This window comes from Saccopteryx leptura, chromosome 5 (genome assembly GCF_036850995.1).
Source record: "Saccopteryx leptura isolate mSacLep1 chromosome 5, mSacLep1_pri_phased_curated, whole genome shotgun sequence".
NCBI lineage: Eukaryota > Metazoa > Chordata > Mammalia > Chiroptera > Emballonuridae > Saccopteryx > Saccopteryx leptura.
Window position 1 is genome coordinate 202,528,277 of NC_089507.1, and position 20,838 is coordinate 202,549,114.

General features: G+C 42.0%; 1 protein-coding gene across 1 annotated transcript in view; it reads right to left on the bottom strand.

The window, feature by feature from the left end:
- Positions 1–9,022: 9,022 nt before the first annotated feature.
- ARFGEF2 (ADP ribosylation factor guanine nucleotide exchange factor 2) overlaps positions 9,023–20,838 on the bottom strand; it is a 92,762-nt gene continuing 80,946 nt past the window's right edge. Inside the window, exons 36-39 of the mRNA XM_066387555.1 lie at positions 16,697–16,865; positions 15,673–15,811; positions 13,449–13,566; positions 9,023–12,882 (exon numbers count right to left, since the gene is read on the bottom strand). Of these exons, the coding sequence (XP_066243652.1) occupies positions 12,706–12,882; positions 13,449–13,566; positions 15,673–15,811; positions 16,697–16,865 (603 nt within the window). The 3' untranslated portion in view covers positions 9,023–12,705. The remainder of the gene's footprint in view (positions 12,883–13,448; positions 13,567–15,672; positions 15,812–16,696; positions 16,866–20,838) is intronic.

The following is a 20,838-nucleotide window of genomic DNA, read 5'->3' on the forward strand; positions in this document are numbered from 1 at the left end:
GGCTCTGATTGCGGCAGAGCGACGCTCCAAGATGGGCAGAGCATCGCCCCCTGGTGGGCATGCCGGGTGGACCCTGGTCAGGTGCATGCGGGAGTCTGTCTGACTGCCTCCCCGTTTCCAACTTCGGAAAAAAAAAAAAAGCTTTACACAAAGTACTTGTTCCAACGCTGCTTTGAGGTGACTGAGAATACAAATCTAACCCTTCGAGAGTTTTGGAAAGATCGCTACAACATCTTGATATGTTTATGCATTATTGACTTGGCATGGCAAGAGGTTACAAGAAGAACCTTGAACTCAGCATAGAAAAAGTTATAGCCTGATATTGTTGCAGACAGGGACTTCAAAGGATTCGAATCAGAGGCCGAGACCGAGGTAGAAGCGTTGGAGAAGATTGTGTCCCTCGGAAAGTCGATGGGTCTGGAGGTAGATGAGGGTGACCTAAACGAGCTCGTCGAGGAAGATGAGGAGGAACTCTCAACTGAGGAGTTGAAGGAGCTACAGATGATGCAACATAGGGAGCTTCTACAAGAGATTAGTAGTGAGTAGGAGGTAGAGTCAGAGGAAGTGATTTCTACAAGTGAAATGAAAGACATGTTGGCAATGTGGGAGAAACTTTCAAGTTTCATTGAAAAGAAACACCCAGAAAAAGTTTCAACTGGTCATACTTCATACTTCAGCACTTTTTTTTTTGTTTTGTATTTTTCTGAAGCTGGAAACGGGGAGAGACAGTCAGATAGACTCCCGCATGCGCCCGACCGGGATCCATCCGGCACGCCCACCAGGGGGCGACGCTCTGCCCACCAGGGGGCGATGCTCTGCCCGTCCGGGGCGTCGCTCTGTTGCCACCAGAGCCACTCCAGCGCCTGGGGCAGAGGCCAAGGAGCCATCCCCAGCGCCTGGGCCATCTTTGCTCCAATGGAGCCTCGGCTGCGGGAGGGGAAGAGAGAGACAGAGAGGAAGGAGAGGGGGAGGGGTGGAGAAGCAGATGGGCGCTTCTCTTGTGTGCCCTGGCCGGGAATCGAACCGGGACTTCTGCACGCCAGGCCGATGCTCTACCACTGAGCCAACCAGCCAGGGCACTTCAGCACTTTTTAATGACACTTGTTTGTCACGTTTCCGTAACATTTTATTTATTTTACATTTTCGTAACATTTTATTTTTTTATTTTTTTCCTGAAGTTGGAAACGGGAAGGCAGTCAGACAGACTCCCGCACGCACCTGACCGGGTTCCACCCGGCATGCCCACCAGGGGGCGATGCTCTGCCCATCTGGGGCGTTGCTTTGCAACCAGAGCCATTCTAGCACCTGAGGCAGAGGCCACAGAGCCATCCTCAGCGCCCGGGCCATCTTTGCTCCAATGGAGCCCTGGCTGCGAGAGGGAAAGAGAGAGAGAGGAAGGAGAGGGGGAGGGGTGGAGAAGCAGATGGGCGCTTCTCCTGTGTGCCCTGGCCGGGAATCGAACCCGGGATTCCCTCCCGCATGCCAGGCCGATGCTCTACCACTGAGCCAACCGGCCAGGGACTGTTTTTTTGTTTTTTAAATTAAAATACATAATGTTAAGCTTAGGTTAAGTTTAAAGTTAAGAAAGTGCATTTAAAAATTTTTTTTAGGCCCTGGCCGGTTGGCTCAGTGGTAGAGCATCGGCCTGGCGTGCAGAAGTCTCGGGTTCGATTCCCGGCCAGGGCACACAGGAGAAGCGCCCATCTGCTTCTCCACCCCTCCCCCTCTCCTTCCTCTCTGTCTGTCTCCTCCCTTCCTGCAGCCGAGGCTCCATTGGAGCAAAGATGGCCCAGGCGCTGGGGATGGCTCCTTGGCCTCTGCCCCAGGCGCTGGAGTGGCTCTGGTTGCGGCAGAGCGACGCCCCCGGAGGGGCAAAGCATCGCCCCTGGTGGGCAGAGCGTCGCCCCCTGGTGGGCATGCCAGGTGGATCCCGGTCAGGCGCATGTGGTAGTCTGTCTGACTGTCTCTCCCCGTTTCTAGCTTCGGAAAAATACAAAAAAAAAAAAAAAAATTTAATATTTTATTTATTGATTTTTAGAGAGAGGGGAGAGAGAGAGAGAGAGAGAGAGAGAGAAAGGGGAGGAGCAGGAAGCATCAACTCCCATATGTGCCTCGACCAGGCAAGCCCAGGGTTTCAAACCGGCGACCTCAGCATTTCCAGGTCGACGCTTTATCCACTGCGCCACCACAGGTCAGGCAAGAAAGTGCATTTTTTATACATAAATTTTTATTAATTTTAATGGGGTGACATCAATAAATCAGGGTACATATATTCAAAGAAAACATGTCCAGGTTATCTTGTCATTCAATTATGTTGCATACCCATCACCCAAAGTCAGATTGTCCTCCGTCACCTTCTATCTAGTTTTCTTTGTGCCCCTCCCCTTCCCCCTCCCCCTCTCCCTCCTTCCCTCCCCCCCATAACCACCACACTCTTGTCCATGTCTCTTAGTCTCGTTTTTATGTCCCACCAATGTATGAAATCATGCAGTTCTTGGTTTTTTCTGATTTACTTATTTCACTTCGTATAATGTTATCAAAATCCCACCATTTTGTTGTAGATGATCCGATGTCATCATTTCTTATGGCTGAGTAGTATACCATAGTGTATATGTGCCAAATCGTCTTTATCTGGTCATAAAAAAAAATATATATGTACATATATATATATATATATATATATATATTTTTTTTTTTTACTGTGATTAAAGCCTTTAAGCAAACTCTTGGCCAATACAACAAGAATCCATAAAAGAGTAGTGGGCCCTGGCCGGTTGGCTCAGCGGTAGAGCGTCGGCTTGGCGTGCGGGGGACCCGGGTTCGATTCCTGGCCAGGGCACATAGGAGAAGCGCCCATTTGCTTCTCCACGCCCCCCCCTCCTTCCTCTCTGTCTCTCTCTTCCCCTCCCACAGCCAAGGCTCCATTGGAGCAAAGATGGCCCAGGCGCTGGGGATGGCTCCTTGGCCTCTGCCCCAGGCGCTAGAGTGGCTCTGGTCGTGGCAGAGTGACGCCCCGGAGGGGCAGAGCGTCGCCCCCTGGTGGGCAGAGCGTCGCCCCCTGGTGGGCGTGCCGGGTGGATCCCGGACGGGCGCATGCGGGAGTCTGACTGTCTCTCCCTGTTTCCAGCTTCGGAAAAAATACAAAAAAAAAAAAAAAAGAGTAGTGTCCTTAACATGTTCACCAAGTCCAAGTTGGCACCAACACCATTCCAAATCCCTGCAAATGCAACCCAACCCCAGTTCAGTCCGTTAGGAGCTATCACAAGGAGCAGGAGTCCAGAAAAAGGCCACATCCAGGAAAAGTCGCATGGCACTGGAATTGTTGTCACTATTCTATACTTTGCAGCTCATGTCCAAGTCCCAATGAGCGCTGATTCTAGCTGGTAATGATTCAGGTAGACTGGCAAAGCCATCTGCAGCATGTATGGAGATGGAGCTTCTGTTCTCCTTTGCCTGGAGAGATGAGACCAGGTTGCTTTTCCCTGGAGCTCTGCCACTGTGGCGTGGTAAAGAGAATCTTGGGATACACTAAGCTGGGTGGCAAAGGTAAATTCACAATAGAAGTTGGCAAAAGAGGGAGAGAGAGCTCTAAATTAGGAGTAGGTCCCAGCCTGAAATATGAGTGGGATATTGAGGTAGGAGGAATAAAGGAAACACTATATATTGAACAAAGCAGCAGAAAATAGGACTATCAACACCCACAACAGAGATCTTTGAGGGAAGAATAAAAAAACCTGACTATTCAGGCAAGACATAGTTAAGTGGCCCTTGTGCAAATGAGATCAGTTTACCTGCTTCTTGGAATAAATACCCTAGGCTTGTCCACAGTGTCATAGATGGGGCCAACGGCCCTGGGCACCTTCAGCCTTCAGTGGCAAACCCCAGCATTCTGGGCAAGGTTAGGTCATAGGTGGCTGGAGCAGGGCTGGAAGAAACTGAACCCTCCTTTAGAGGAGCAAGGGGGAAGCCTACCTTCCAGTGTCCCTGTTTCCTCACAGCAAAGGCATGTAAGCCTGGCAGGCTTTAGCTCAAAGACCTTCCTTTTCACTATTGAAGCAGGACCCAGATGGATTCCTATGAGACTTCTTTGGGGCATTGGAGCCTTTAAGGGCATATCCTAAAAGCTGGTAATTCACCTGCTGGTAATTCACCTGATCTCTATTGGGCTTTTTCTGCCTCTTGGTACCTTAAAGGCCATGCTCAGAAGATCTCGCTGAGGGGTTTGAGGATCCCCATCCGCCTATATAAACCTTTTCCGTATATCTGGAGCTATTTGGAAAAAGACAAAACAGTGTTATTAGCTGGATCAAATAAAAGAAGGTAGAAGTTTGCAGGAGAAGATTTGGCGTCTCCTGTTAATCAGAATTCAAAAGAAATTAAAAATTTTTTAAGTAAAAAGCATGATATGGTAGACCCGTAGGAGTTCCAGGATATGACTCCCCCCTTAAAATTTTTTTTTTAAATTGACCTTACAATATTTGCTGGGTACACTTTAATAATACCTTGACGTTAACGATTGTAAGAGATACTCATAATTCGAAAGGTTTGACAAAAATACAGTAAATGCTTTTGCTACATATGCAGAAGCATTGTCAGTTTAACCAGTTTAGGAAATCCAATAATAGAAAAATGCATACAATGAGCTATAACATGCTTAGCAGCCTCACCTGTTCTGACAGTGGTTACTATAAATCCAGAATAGGTATCCACTGTAACGTGGACATAGGACTGTTTGCCATATGAAGGTATATGAGTAACATCCATTTGCCAAAGTTGTCCTGGCAGGAGTCCTTGAGAGTTAACTCCAAATGAAGGGACAGATTGTAGTATAGGACTCCTTGGACAAGATTTACCAATCTGCCATGCTGCTTCCCGAGAAAGTTGAAACTATTTACACAGGGCTGCAGCGTTCTGGTGATGAATAGTATGAGACTGAATTACTCGGTCTGTCATGGTTGCTCCAAGAAAGTGCATTTTTTTACAATTAGGTTTTTGTGGTTTCATTTTAAGTAAAGAAAGTGCAGTTTTAGTTTTGTTTAAAGAAAATGCAGTTTTAGTTTACGTGTCTACAGTGCCTGCATCCCTTCCTCCCTCCCTCCTCCTCCACTATTCACCTCTGTTAGCTGCACTTGTGTCTCCAAGGTAAGAATACAGTACTAAATAACACTTTTTTCTTTTATTTCATATATTTTGTTATGCATTGGTAAAGTATACATGTGTGTTTCTTAATTAAAAATGTCTCTTTTCATAATTTAGGATGGTTTGGGGATATTTCATGGGCTTGGAATGGATTAAATCTATTTCAGTTATTTTATTTTAATTTTATTTATTCATTCATTTTTAGAGAGAGAGAGAGAGAGAGAGAGAGAGAAGGTGGGGAGGAGCAGGAAGCATCAACTTCCATATGTGCCTTGACCAGGTAAGCCCAGGGTTTTGAACCGGCAACCTCAGCATTCCAGGTCGATGCTTTATCCACTGTGCCACCGCAGATCAGGCTATTTCAGTTATTTTAAATGGGAGAAACTTATTTGATATACGAGTTGACTGACTTACAAGCTCGGTTGCAGAACGAATTAAACTCGTACCTCATGGTACCACTGTACTCCCCAGGAAGGATAGCTCAATTGGTTAGAGCAGGGGTAGTCAACCTTTTTATACCTACCACCTACTTTTGTATCTGTTAGTAAAATTTTTTAACTGCCCACCAGTTCCACAGTAATGGTGATTTATAAAGTAGGGAAGTAACTTTACTTTATAAAATTTATAAAGCAGAGTTACATCAAGTTAAAGCATATAATAATAATTACTTACCAAGTACTTGATGTCAGATTTTTGCTAAGTTTGGCAGAATAAATCTTTATAAAACAACTTACTATAGTTAAATCTATTTTTTTATTTGTACTTTGGTTGCTGTTACCGCCCATCATGAAAGCTGGAACGCCCATTAGTGGGAGGTAGGGACCAGGTTGACTACCACTGGGTTAGAACATCAACCCGACACACAAAGGTTGCAGGTTTTTTGCTAATACCTAAAAGGGCCAAGTTGCCCTGGCCGGTTGGCTCAGCAGTAGAGCGTCGGCCTAGCGTGCGGAGGACCCGGGTTCGATTCCCAGCCAGGGCACATAGGAGAAGCGCCCATTTGCTTCTCCACCCCTCTGCTGCGCCTTCCTCTGTGTCTCTCTTCCCCTCCCGCAGCCAAGGCTCCATTGGAGCAAAGATGGCCCCGGGCGCTGGGGATGGCTCTGTGGCCTCTGCCTCAGGCGCTAGAGTGGCTCTGGTCGCAACCTGGCGACGCCCAGGATGGGCAGAGCATCGCCCCCTGGTGGGCAGAGCGTCGCCCCATGGTGGGCGTGCTGGGTGGATCCCGGTCGGGCGCATGCGGGAGTCTGTCTGACTGTCTCTCCCCGTTTCCAGCTTCAGAAAAATGCAAAAAAATAAAAATAAAAAAAATAAATAAAAGGGCCAAGTTAGCACAAACCCTTCTGCACAGTTCTCTTCCTTCCAGCTTCCACGACCTGTCCACTGACCTTGCCTATTGGCAGTGCTTGGTTTTTGCTTGCTTCTCATAAACCAGGGGTCAGGAACCTTTTTGGCTGAGAGAGCCATGAACGCCACATATTTTAAAATGTAATTCCATGAGAGCCATACAACGACCCATGTACATTATACATTATCCAATAAAAATTTGGTGTTGTCCTGGAGGACAGCTGTGATCGGCTCCAGCCACCTGCAACCATGAACATGAACGGTAGGAAATGAATAGATTGTAACACATGAGAATGTTTTATATATTTAACGTTATTATTATTTTTATTAAAGATTTGTCTGTGAGCCAGACGCAGCCATCAAAAGAGCCACATCTGCCTCGTGAGCCATAGGTTCCTGACCTGTCATAAACCCATAGTACTTTGGAGAAGAAAGGCAATATGCCATTATTTGAGCTCAAATTCACTTAAGTGAACATGTTTACTAAAATACCTGGGTCTTTCTCTTTTTTTAATTTTTCAATTACAGTTCACATTCAATATTGTTTTATATTAGTTTCAGGTAACATGGGTATTTCTTAGATGTAAATCAAGATAAATTCTTTTTAAAAAATACTTTATTTATTGATTTTACAGAGGAGAGAAAGGGGAGCATGGAACAGAAGTATCAACTCATTAGTTAGTTGTTCATTGCTTGCTTGTTGTATGTGCCTTGACCAGGGCAGCCCAGGGTTTCGAACCAGCAACCTTGGGATTCCAGGCTGGAGGTTTATCCACTGCACTACTACAGGCCAGGTGCAAGATAAATTCTTTAAGCAAATCCGAATTAGGTTAATGAAGGAGGAGGCTATCAAAGCTTTATGAAAGATAGGGAGTCTCTGGAAGAGATGAAAATTATTATATAAAATTACCCTCAAAGACTTAATCTTTAGTTGAATACTAGATAAGGTTAGCTTTTGTTTGGAAATAGCATTAAAAAATAATACTAAAATAATTTTTGCCAGAATGGGGTGTCCCCACCCTCTCTCCTTTCCTTTTGCTGTGCACATACTTGCATATACTAAGTTGGAAACTCCTAAGGAATGACACAAATAACTAACCAAGGATTAATTTCTTAAACGGGACAACAGGCATGTTTACATAGGTTTGCAAAAATTCCTGGGAACCACTCTGGTCCTTCAAAAAAGGAAATGTACTTTTGCCTAAAATATGTTCCAGTCTGTTGGCAGGGTACAAATGCAGTATAATGCTGAAATTAACTTTCAAAATGCTTAAATAAGTAGCACTTTAAATAAAGTAGAGCCAGCCCTTCCCCAACCAGCATGCTCTCCTTCATAAAATGGGTAAGTATAAGAGACTTTTTTTTTCAAGAAGGCCAAAGAAAGTTGAAAATCTCTGCCACAGATGGACTTTTAAGTTCCCCAACACCAAGCTGAGGAAGGCTTCTTAGACTCAGAAGAAAGAAGTCACTTTAAGAAAGGTCTTTTCAACCTTAGCGCTCTTGGTATTGGCTGGGTAATCCCTTGTGGTGGGGCTGTTCAGCAGCTTCCCTGACTTCTATTAACTAGATGTCAGTACCCCCCACCTCCACCCCAGGTGTGGCAACCAAAAGTGTCTCCAAACATTGCCACTGTCCCCGGGGCAGAACTGAAAACTGCTGCTCCAGATGAAACCCAGGCACTGTCTGCTCTGAAGAGATGGACCTTTTAGAAATCTTTTCCAAAATAAAGAGCTGTCTTCTTTTGGTCTTCACCGGTAGTTCCTGAAATATAGTACCACAGAGTAATTTTGCTCCAGTGAATCAATAAAGATGACAACACATTAGTCAATTTCTGCAGTGGAGTATTTTGAGTACAGTGATTTACAACTTTAGAATATTTCAGCATTCAGAGGCAGTAAAGCCAAGCCTTGAGTTGACTGTTTTCATACGTGGGCACCCTGTGTGAACCTTAGAATTGCCTCCCACTCAATGACCAGCTGGCTATTGTGCAAGTCTCCTCTGCAATCTGGCCCTCTGGCCTGCAAGAGGGGATTTCTGTCTTTTCTCAGGAACACACTGATCAAACTAATTAATGAAAGTGGATTCAAGAGATAAGAATCTTCTCATGACTAGATTTTTTCTCTCTCATTTTTTAAGTGAGAGACAGAGACAGGAAGGGCAAGAGATGAGAAGCATCAATTTGTAGTTGTGACACTTTTGTTGTTCATTGATTGCTTCTCATATGCGTCTTAACTGGGGTGGGGGTGAGGGGAGGCTCCAGCCGAGCCAGTTGACCCTTGCTCAAGCCAGCGACCTCAGGGTTTCAAACCTGGGACCTCAGCATCCCAGGTCGAAGCTCCATCCGCTACATCACCACCTGGTTAGACTGGATATTTTCTCTTTTATGGGGTTGGGGGAGGTAAGGAAAAAAGGGAAATAAATGGTATTAAAAAAAACTAAAATGCACAATATTCTCCCATTAATACTACAAATATAATTTGCCATAAGAACTAACCCAAACTATGGCTTGATATACATATTACTACATTTAAAACAGTTTTACTGTACTTTTTAAAACTTTATTGATTTACCACCTGATTAAAGCATGGGATATTTTAACAGTATCATACATAATATTTTTACATAGAAAACTTTACATAGCATTTCATATTATATAATTTTGCTTATTCTTTCAAAAATGTATACATCCATTGGGTAAGGAATGCTTTACATTAAATTACCAATATTAAATGCACTTAATCATTGTGTATAGATTAAACAAAAGTAGCTATTAATGTTTAGGCATTTTAAGGAGGTAAAACACACATTGTGCACATAAAGAATATTGGATGCAAATATGCAGAGAAAATTTTTAAAAAATTAGAACACTGAGAAAAACTATACTTTTGATGAGTGTCTTTTTTTGACAGCAAGGATTTCCAGATATATTCATTCTTTTAAATATTCAGCTTTGGTTTCTTTGTTTCCCAAACTACAAAGCTGCTGATAGCAAAACTCCAGGATTTCATGAGTTCAAGCTATGTCTACCTTAACATAAATATAGAAACAGAATTCAGAAAATGTGGTATTGAGAATCCAGCTTTTGTTTAAAACAATATCCATTTGCATCATAACAACAAACATTTGAATGAGATGGTCATACTTATATTTGTCAACAGGTTCCTTTAATAACTATTAGGTTCCTTTAATAACTATTAAAGACTACTAAATGTATAGCCATAACCACAAAAGAAAAACAACAAAAATATTTTTTTTTGCATTTTGTACAAAAGTCACTTGTCAGAGGAAAATTCTGTGTTTCCAGATATTATTATATAATTTCCATAATGTACGTTCTTTGGTTGTATGCAACGAGTATCAAGGAAAATGTGTGTTTGATTCTAAAGATGCATCTTTAAAATAAAATTTCCCATTTGTTTGTTGTTAAGATACCAAAGCTGGTGTTTTCCATAAAGGACAATGAAGAAGAACAAAATTGCTCAAAGCAGCAGTATTGTAACAAATAAAAACTTCTCTAGAGACCCAGCACATATATCAACACTTAAAGCATTCTGAGAAGAAATAAGGCCTTGGAAATGCTTCGCTCTTCTCCCTGTTAGTAATAAACGGTGTCCTGGTCCAGTGCTGCCGAGTCATACCCACCCTTTCACTAGTGTTTGAGTGGCACAAGCCACGTTTACCATGAGATAGAACGGATTTACTCACAAAGTAGAATTTAGGCTGAATGGCTTATTACTGGAGGTAAGGAATTTCCTCTCTAGGTCATGGTCCATCAACAAGAAAAATTACCCTCAATAGTTTTACACCCAGTTTTTAAAAGTCCACATTGGTACGGTTCAAATGCTTCATTCAGAAAATTGAATTGTTTAAAAGACAAGAAATGAAGCCCTGGTTGGATAGTTCGGTTGGTTGAAGTGTCATCCTGAAGCACAGAGGTTGCTGGTTTGATTCCCGGTCAGGGTACATACAGGAACAGATCGAAGTTCCTCTTTCTCCCCACTCCTTCCCCTCTCTCTCAATAAATAAAAAAATGTTAAAAAACAAACAAAGCCTGAATGTTTTCGCATGTAACAGATTGTGCTACACATTTCTTACTCTGCAAAAGGAGGCAAAAACTAAGAAGACAGGAATATACTGGAAAAGTCTTGGAGTCACCTTCAATGAAGAAAATGCCACATGACAACCTCAGAAGGAAAGGAAAAATCTCAGGGATGCCACTGTACAGAAAATGTAATGAACATGCAGTGTTCCCATTCATACCTTTAGTACAAATGTTGAGGGAGATGACTGACTTGTTGAGGTGGTGACGAACCATAGTACCAGGGAGTGAGTCTTAGAACAGAGCTTCCATGTTGCAGTATCAAGATATAACAGACTCAAGACAAGTCAGTCAAATGTGCTAACATTTTCCATTCACAGTAAAATATTCTCCCAAAGTCCCTTCCTGATAAGTTATATAGCTCCTCTTAAACGTATGTAAATAATGTAAAAACAAAAACCTTTTTTTCTTTGGTAAAGAAATAAAAACACATTTTGGGGAAAGGAAATAGTAGACAGAGTACTGCTGGCCCAACTCACACATTTCTCAAGGCTATGAAAAACAAAAACATTTAAGAAATCTGTTTCTTAGTAAACAAAAGCACCAGAAATCTTTCTCTATAAAGAAAAAATATCTGATTTTATAGACAGATTCCCAACTTACTAACTTCTAAGGCACGAGAGTTGACATCAATACAACCCAATTTACAGGACTAAAGGGCGCAGGCTGAAGTCTGAATGCTTTAATAGTGAGTCTGTCTAACGCTTTTTCTAACGCTGAATGCTGCTCTAGGCGAGCAGTGGATGAGAAGGCAGACAGTGAAGTGTGTGTTCTCTTTCTCATGGACTAAGAATAAATTAGACTTCCAACTATACTGCTCGCAGGCAGGCTTTGGGCCACACTCGTATACTGCCCACTTTTACATAAGGTGCATCATGAATCAGTCCTATTGCAGCTAAGAATATTGCACCATCATTAACATAAAAAGGGCCTCAGAATCTAATCTTCTAAAGAATTCAACTCTTAGGCTCAAAGTAACAGAAGCACTGAGCGCATGTCACCTCCTGCCAATGTCAAGATCACCTGTACTGGCCCCACAACAGCACAGGTCTACTCTGACTCAACTCAGGACACGTGCCTAAGGAGGCTCAGGAGCAGCCACGCACACACTCTGTCCCGCCCTCGAGGGCCCTGTTGTAATGGGGACTGTGCGGAGTAGGGATACTAACAATTGGTACACTCGCTATTCTGAGGTAAAAATAAAAGTTTCACTCAAATATAAATTAACTCTGTTAAATTACTACTTTATCTTCATTACTATTTCATATATTAGATTTCAGAGCGTGTGAGATGGACAATGTATTCTGGAAATTTTAAGTTAATACCCATCGACCACAAATACTCACTTCAAGGAAGGCTAAAATCATCTTCATTAAACTTTTTACTTTTTCCTATAGACTTTTTCTCCTCAAGTTACTAAAACAGGAAGTCAGGAGGCACATTTTCTTTAACCTTGCAAGCTCTTTCTTCTAACTTAATTACTAATCTCTGCCTTCAATCACACCTTCAATAACATATTTTTGTAAAATACTTTAAAAATCACTCAGACATAAAGAAAATGAAAAAAATCCCTTTGTCCCCTAACAATCCCCAAACTAATTTAACTACAGCTGACTCACAACTGACAAAAACAATCAAACTTCTCCAACACACTCAAACAACAAAAAACCCAGCATATTGTAGGTGGCACTTAGCTGTTACAAGAAATTTTATTAACAGACCCTCTAATAATCACGAAACTATACAGCTGTGTCCAGCATTTTCAAGGAGAGCAACTTCCTCTGGCAAAACTGTTACAGCCAGTCAGGGGACTTTCCTAGAAAATGACGGCATGAGCAGTGACAGGTCTGATAGTTCAGTCAGTAAAATGGAATGGCAGAAATGAAACAGACTCCCCACCTACTGTGTTAACTGGGCACGTAACAGTTTAATAAAATACCACACTCCTTAGTCAGGGATTCTGATGGGACCAGCACGGAGGCCATCTTTATCCAGGCCATACTGAGCTCTAAGATGCCGACTTCTCGTTTCTACGATCTGCCCCTTCAGGAGATGTGCCAGGCAGAGGTGACATGGTGAACATTCTGCAGAGAAGGAGCAGGGGCATGCGGGGACCAGGGCTACCACATTGGTGACACGGTCCCTGGAACCTGTGACGGCTCTTCTGGAATCCATATCTTATACACAACACCTATCCGTAGGAAGAACTTGCGCAGAACTGCTCGCAGCTCAGGGATCAGGTCAAACTGCATAATTTCGCACAAGTAGGGGTAGTACTTTGAAGCATGTGCTTTAAACTTGAGGTGGGGAAAAAAACGGAGAGAGAAAATTAGACATAGAACTATTTTTTGGCACTAGTTTTTCATAAGTATTTATCTCACCTTGGAACTTCTTGCAATATTGGTACTTTGTTTTTGTTTTTTTGCTATTAGAAAGTTAGTGCAAAAATTTTGCCAATTAAAACTTCTTTTCCTTATATTTAATTCCAAACACAAATTATCTGGGGATAGCCTTGCTACCAGTCAACTTATTTTTAGTAAAGCAAGTTCCCAGTGCTAAACCAGTGTTGCCCAATCTCAACCCTTTTCCCCAACACAGCCACACTGAAAATCACCATAGCTGTTTAACAGCGACATGCATGATGAGTTCAACTTCAGCCTTTCTCAACGGGTTCTTTGAGAGAAAAAACCCCAGTAACCTAAGGCATCCCTTGTTTGTAATGAACTCTCCAATGCGTCTAGAACGGTGCTAGTCATGTGACCCATCCTTGGAAGAATTGAGAAAACGGTTACCTCAAACTCTGAGTAAAAAGCCAACCCAAACCCATGTTCTAGTGGAGACAACAGAGTTTCCTTGTTTATACCTTTTCATCACTTATTTTGAGGGTTTTTGTTAGAAGTAACAGCAGAAGGCTTGTCCAAGCCTCCCGATGGCTTTCAGAGTTCACCGTGATGAAATAGGCCAGAGCTCCACTGCACACGCTAGAATCAGAGAGGGGGCACATACACACAGATTAACAGCTCACACTCAACTACAGTAGAGAACACTCTATTCTTGCAATGAGTCTTTACTGAGCACCTGTTCTGGCTGTGCCATTTTGAGCATATCGCTGAGCCTCTCAGTTTCCTCATCTGTAAAATGGGGATAAATAAATAACTGTACCAAACTCAAGGGGCTGTTGTGAAGATTAAATGAACTAAGTATGTGGAATGTTGGCTGAGCTCAGACCTGGCACACAGCCTGAGCTCAATCAGTGTCTGGAGCACAAAAAGCACAAGCACTTATTACCCAGTTAATTGTAACTGCCTTTCTCTTCTTCTATCACATGCAACTGCTAATTATTTTTAGAAAATTTTATTCATTTTAAAGAGGAGAGAGAGAGAGAGAGAGGCGGAGGAGCAGGAAGCATCAACTCCCACATGTGCCTTGACCAGGCAAGCCCAGGTTTTGAACTGGCAACCTCAGTGTTGCAGGTTAATGCTCCATCCCCAGCACCACCACAGGTTGGGCTGCAATTGCTAATTTTTTAAACATGTTATGTTAAAAACTTAACATTTATATATCTCCTTTAGAGCAACTTTATAAGACTACGTAGGTAATTCTCTTTTGGGTTTAAGTTGAAATGAGCTACTGGTGTTCTTTTAATTCTTTAAATTTTTAAAGTTTATGACTTGTTAGTCATATATTCTCATTGTAAGATAGCTGAAAAGTGCATGAAAGTATAAAGGAGGAGCCCTGGCTGGTTGGCTCAGCAGGAGAGCGTCGGCTGGGCATGTGGAAGTCCCGGGTTCAATTCCCAGCCAGGGCACACAGGAGAAGCGTCCTTCTACTTTTCCACCCTTCCCCCTCTCTTTGCTCCATTGGAGCAAAGTTGGCCCGGGTGCTGAGGATGGCTCCATGGCCTCCGCCTCAGGTGCTAGAATGGCTCCAGTTGCAATGACAACGGCCCAGATGGGCGGAGCATCACCCCCTAGTGGGCATGCTGGGTGGATGCTGGTCAGGCGCATGCGTGTCTGTCTCTCTGCCTCCCTGCTCTTCACTTCAGAAAAATACAAAAAACAAAACAAAACAAAAAGTATAAAGGAGGAAAATACCCGTAATTCCATTATCCTAAGGGACACATGACAGTATTTTGGCATATTTCCTTCTAACTCTTTTGTCTATGACTTAAAAAAATAATGCTGAAAATAGTAAGCAGTTTTATATCTTGCTTTTTTGCAGTAAAACTTACTGATTTCCACATCAAGGAAAATTAATTATTAAGATTTTATTGATTTTAGAGCAAGGAGAAAGAGAAAGGGGGACAGCAGGAAGCATCAACTCATATTTGCTTCTTGTATGTTCCTTAACTGGGCAAGCCCAGGGTTTTGAACAGGTGACCTCAGTGTTCCAGGTCAACACTTTATCCACTGTGCCACCACTGGTCAGGAGGAAAATTATTATTATTATTATTTTTATTGAGACTGAGAGAGAGAGACTCAGAGGGATAGACAGGGACAGACAGGAATGGAGAGAGATGAGAATTATCAATCATCAGTTTTTCGTTGCGACACCTTAGTTGTTCATTGATTGCTTTCTCATATGTGCCTTGACCGCGGGCCTTCAGCAGACTAAGTAACCCCTTGCTTGAGCCAGCGACCTTGGGTCCAAGCTGGTAAGCTTTTTGCTCAAGCCAGATGAGCCTGCGCTCAAGCTGGAGACCTCGGGGTCTCAAACCTGGGTGTTCTATCTACTGCGCCACCGCCTGGTCAGGTGGAAAACTGTTTTTTAAAACCTAATTTTTTGGCCTGACCAGGCGGTGGCGCAGTGAATAGAGCATCAGACTGGAACTCTCTGTCTCTGTCAAAAAAACAAACAAAAAAAACCCTTCATTTTTTGCCCTGGCCAAATAGCTCAGTTGGTTAGGGCATCATCTAAATATGTCAAGGTTGCAAGTTTGATCCCCAGTCAGGGCACATAAGAGAAGCAACCAACAAGCACACAACTAAGTGGAACAACAAATGAATGCTTCTCTCTAAAATCAATGAAAACAACAACAACAAAAAAAAAAACACAAAAGAAATTTAATAGGAAACCAATTTTCTTACTTTAAAAGTCGCTGCTGTATTTCTTCCCAGGAATCCCTGCGATTCTCATCAACGTACATCCGAAATAGGATCCTCAGACAACAGGCCAGGCTGCTGGTTTCTTGTTTTAGAAGATTGGGTTTAGACTTGCCCTTAAAACCTAGAGATCAGATAGTCACCGAAATTGTGCGCATTTGTAGGTTAATGCTGAAAGATCACCTGTGAACCTAATCTATTACTTAAAAAAATAGTAACATGGCTCACATTCTTAATAAGGCCCGTCTGTGATCCCAGGCAAGGGCCGCCAGGACAGGACAGCTCACCCTCCTGCAGACACACTTCACCCCTCCCTCCCTGGACTCCTCTCCCCTGACCCCCGCTCACTGGCCGTGGAAGCCATGTTTCAGCTTCTCAAGGATAATAGCTCTTAAGAATTCAGCATGTTGCAAGATTTTTTTTTTCCACAAAGCACACATAAGAACATATTTTTATAAACAACACAGTACCAATCAACCACAAAAATGTGTAAACCACTCTCATAGGCAATGCCTTATCATAGGCAAAGACACTGTGGCTTAAAGGAGGCATTTGGGGATAAAAGTAAAGTAACGGTAACAATACAAATATTACATGAAGTATAATTCTTCACTTTTGTGCAATGTCAAAAGATGAGCCTTCCACCATCACTCCAAGATTTGTGTATGAATGCTTTCTGTTTCTTCTAGACTACCACGCTTACTATATCATATTTATATAATTTTAATCTAATGTAAAAATTTTGACTTGCTATATGTCAATTCAATTCTCTAACTTTCAATGTTTTTCCATCAAAACCTTGCGGAGAATCTCTCATTTGCCAGGCAATATTCCTGGTACAGGGATAAAATCTATCCAGCATTTTCTCTCTTTCTCCCCCAAGCATGAAAATACTGGGTAAGTTATTCCAGCTATGTTTACAGTATCAGGAATCTCTCAAAGGCTTTAAGGTTTTAGGATAATGACCCCCTCTGGCCATCTGTCTTGTCTGCTGTGTGTCCTTCCTTACCTGCTCGCCACAGGACAGTGCGCTGTTCGTAATTGGAGTTGAAGGCTTTTGAGAATGAATGGGACTCCTGCAAGCAGTCCAACAGCTTGAAGAGGTGCTGGGAAGACATACACTTATACATGCCCCGGTCCTCCGTCTCTATGTGGATGTCTGCATCCAGCGTGTCTTGCTAGAGAGAGTAGAGAGAGGAGGATAGAGAGCTAAGTAAAGAAGACAGTGGTTCTGGACATTGTACTATTAGATAAAGGCAGTCAGAACTCTCCAAAAGTCATCCTCTGTGGAAGATAGACTACAGTCCTCAACACTCTGAACTATTTTCCATTTAGACTCTGTTCTTTGGCTGGTGAGAGAAGATACTGAGCTCTGCTGATGATGGGCTTTGCGGCCCAAGTTTCAGTTTTGTTAGTTTGCTTTCACGGCACGAACAGAAGAGTGTATTTCTCCAATTACTTAACTAGAGGATTGCACTGTCCTCTTTTTCTTTTTTTTCTTTTCTTATTTTTGGTGATAGAGAGAGAGAGACAGATAGGGACAGATAGGGAGAGAGATGAGAAGCATCAATTCTTCATTGCGACTCCTTAGTCTCCTTAGTTGTTCATTGAATGCATTCTCATTTGTGCCTTGACCGGGGGACTACAGCAGAGTGAGTGATCCCTTGCTCCAGCCAGTGACCTTGAGCTAAAGCCAGCGACTTTGGACTTTAAGACAGTGACCTTTGGGCTCAAGCCAGTGACCATGGGGTCATGTCTATGATCCCAGGCTCAAGTCGGATGAGCCCATGCTCAAGACTGCGACCTCGAGGTTTCAAACCTGGGTCCTCTGTGTCCCAGTCTAACTCTAACCACTGCGCCACCACCTGGTCAGGCTATAAAGAAATTGGAAAATGACAAAAATCAAACTGTAATACATGTGATACAGTATTATCAGATGTAGGTGTAGGTCTTAAAAATACTCTTGAAAGATAAAAATTATTAGGCAACACCCAACTGGAACCTTCACCTTCATCAGGTGATCAATGAACTTAAGTTCAACAACTGTTTTCAATGTGGAAAAAAAAACTCATAAAAACATGTATGAAGGGGGACCGAGGGGAACATGGGTGGGGGGAGATATATTTGGTGGCACACTTGAATCTATGTAAACACAATAAATATAAATCATAAATAAAATTTTTTTTTAATAAATAAAATTCTTAAAAAAATGTATGAAATGTTAGATATTTTTATTGAATATGTTGCCTAACATATGAGATGTAATCACGGATTTTATATTTCTTGAGCCTTCTAGGAATGGACCACAACCTCCTTATAAGCCAGAGGTTACAAGCCCTAGCTGGATAGTTTGGTTGGTTAGAGCATTGTCCCAAAGCACAGAGGTTGCTGGTTTGATCCCTGGTCAGGGCACATATGGGAATAGATCAATAGTCCTGTCTCTCTCTCTCAAATAAAGTCATAAAAAAAAAAGGTAGCACAAAGTTGGAAGACTTATATTTCCCAATGTCAAAACTTCATAAAAAAGCCTGACCAGGTGGTGGTGCAGTGGATAGAGCGTCGGACTGGGATGCGGAAGGACCCAGGTTCGAGTCCCTGAGGTCGCCAGCTTGAGTGCGGGCTCATCTGGCTTGAGCAAAGAGCTCACCAGCTTGGACCCAAGGTCGCTGGCTCCAGCAGGAGGTTACTCGGTCTGCTGAAGGCCCACGGTCAAGGCACATGTGAGAAAGCAATCAATGAACAACTAAGAAGTCGCAACGCGCAACGAGAAACTGATGATTGATGCTTCTCATCTCTCTCTGTTCCTGTCTGTCTGTCCCTGTCTATCTTTGCCTCTGTAAAAAAAAAAAAAAAAAAAAACTTCATAAAAAGCTGCAGCAATCAACAGTGGTAACTGGCATAAAGATAAGACTCACAGATCCATGGAACAGAACTCTTCCTATCTCTCTAAAAATCAATAAAATAAAATATTAAAAAAAAAAAGCCAACGGTTACAAAAGGGGCAGAGATTGCAATACTCTCCAAATTGATCTTTAGAGTCAACATAATCCTTATCAAAATCCTGACTTTGCAGAAATCAACAAGATATCTTAAAATTCATATGGAAAAGCAAGAGACAAAAAGCAGCCAAAATTTCTTGAAAAAAAGAGGAGCATTTGGGTTCTTGCCTCCTAGCAATGCCATCAGTTTGGCTCAAATAAAGTAATAAAAAAAAAGGTTGCACAAAGTTGGAAGACTTATATTTCCCAATGTCAAAACTTCGTAAAAAGCTGCAGCAATCAACATAGTGTGGTAACTGGCATAAAGATAAGACTCACAGATCCATGGAACAGAACTGAGAGTCCAGAAACAGATGCTTGTTTTATGGTCAATTATTTTTAACACGGATGCCAGAACAACACCTGGGGGGAAAACAGTCTTTTTAACAAATGGTGCTGGGCCAACTGGATATCCAGGTGCAAAAGAATAAAGGTAAACCCCCTATCTCCCATCACATAGAAAAGTTAACTCAAAAATGAATCAAAAACCTAAATGCAAGAGCTATAAAACTCTTAAGAGAAACACAGGTCTAATCTTTGCGACCTTGAATTAGGCAATGCTTTATTAGAGATAACACTAAAAGTACAAGTGTCTGAAGAAAAATAGTAACTTGGACTTTTTTATTAAAATCAAGAAACTGAAAAGACAACGCAGAGAATGGGAGAAAAGAGTTGCAAGCATATGTCTGGAAGGGCGTCGTACCCAGAATATATAAAAACTTCTTATAATTCAATGATAAAAAGATAAATAATCCAATTTAAAAGTAGGCAAAGGATTTGAATAGACCTTTCTCCAAAGACAGAGAAATGGTTAAAAGCACCAAAGATATTCAGTATCATCAGTTTTTAGAAAAATGAAAAACAAAACAAAACACAGTGATACCACTTCACACTCCCTGGGATGACCAAAATAATTTTTAAAAAAATTTTTTAATTAATTAATTTATTTTTTACAGAGACAGAGAGTGAGTCAGAGAGAGGGATAGACAGGGACAGACAGACAGGAACGGAGAGAGATGAGAAGCATCAATCATTAGTTTTTCATTGCGCGTTGCAACACCTTAGTTGTTCATTGATTGCTTTCTCATATGTGCCCTGACCGCGGGCCTTTAGCAGACCAAGTAACCCCTTGCTGGAGCCAGCGACCTTGGGTTCAAGCTGGTGGGCTTTTGCTCAAACCAGATGAGCCCGCGCTTAAGCTGGTGACCTCAGGGTCTCGAACCTGGGTCCTCTGCATCCCAGTCCGATGCTCTATCCACTGCGCCACCGCCTGGTCAGGCCCAAAATAATTTTTTTAAAAGATAGTAACTACCATTGGCAAGGATATGAAGAAATTGAAATCATCATACATGCTGATGGGAATGAAAAACTGCAGCTGCTTTGGAAACAGTCTGTTATTTCTTAAAAAAGGTAAGCTTAGAGTTACCATATGACCCAGCAGTTTCACTCCTAGATCAGGAGAATTAAAAACATATGCCCACATGAAAACTTATATATTAATGTTCATAGCAGAATTATTTATAAGAGCCAGACAATGAAAACAACCCAAATGTCCATCAACTGATGAATGGATAAACAAAATGTGGTATAACCATACTATGGAATATTACTTAGTCATATATAAAAATAATAAAGTACTGATATAGGCTACAACATGGATGACACTGGAAAATATTGTGCTACATTAAAGAAGCCATACACCAACGCTCACATACTACATGATCCCATTAATATGAACAATCCATTAGGCAAATACAGAGACATCAAGCAGACTTGATTAGTGGTTGCCGAGGGCTGGAGCCAGGAAGGAATGGGAAGTGAATGTTAACGGTTAGGACTTCCCTTTTTGCAGTGACAAAAAATATTCTGGAATTAGACGGTGGTAATATTTGTACAACTCTGTGCATATACTAAAACCACTGAATTGTACACTAAAAAAAAAGAAAGAAAGCCAGTCTGTGCTCTGGATCTAGCCCACAGATGTGTTTTTGTTTATCAGTAATTATAGCACTTAATAAGGTTATTTTCTTTTTTGTTGTTGTTATTTTTTTATTTTTTATTTTTTTGTATTTTTCTGAAGCTGAAAATGGGGAGAGACAGTCAGACAGACTCC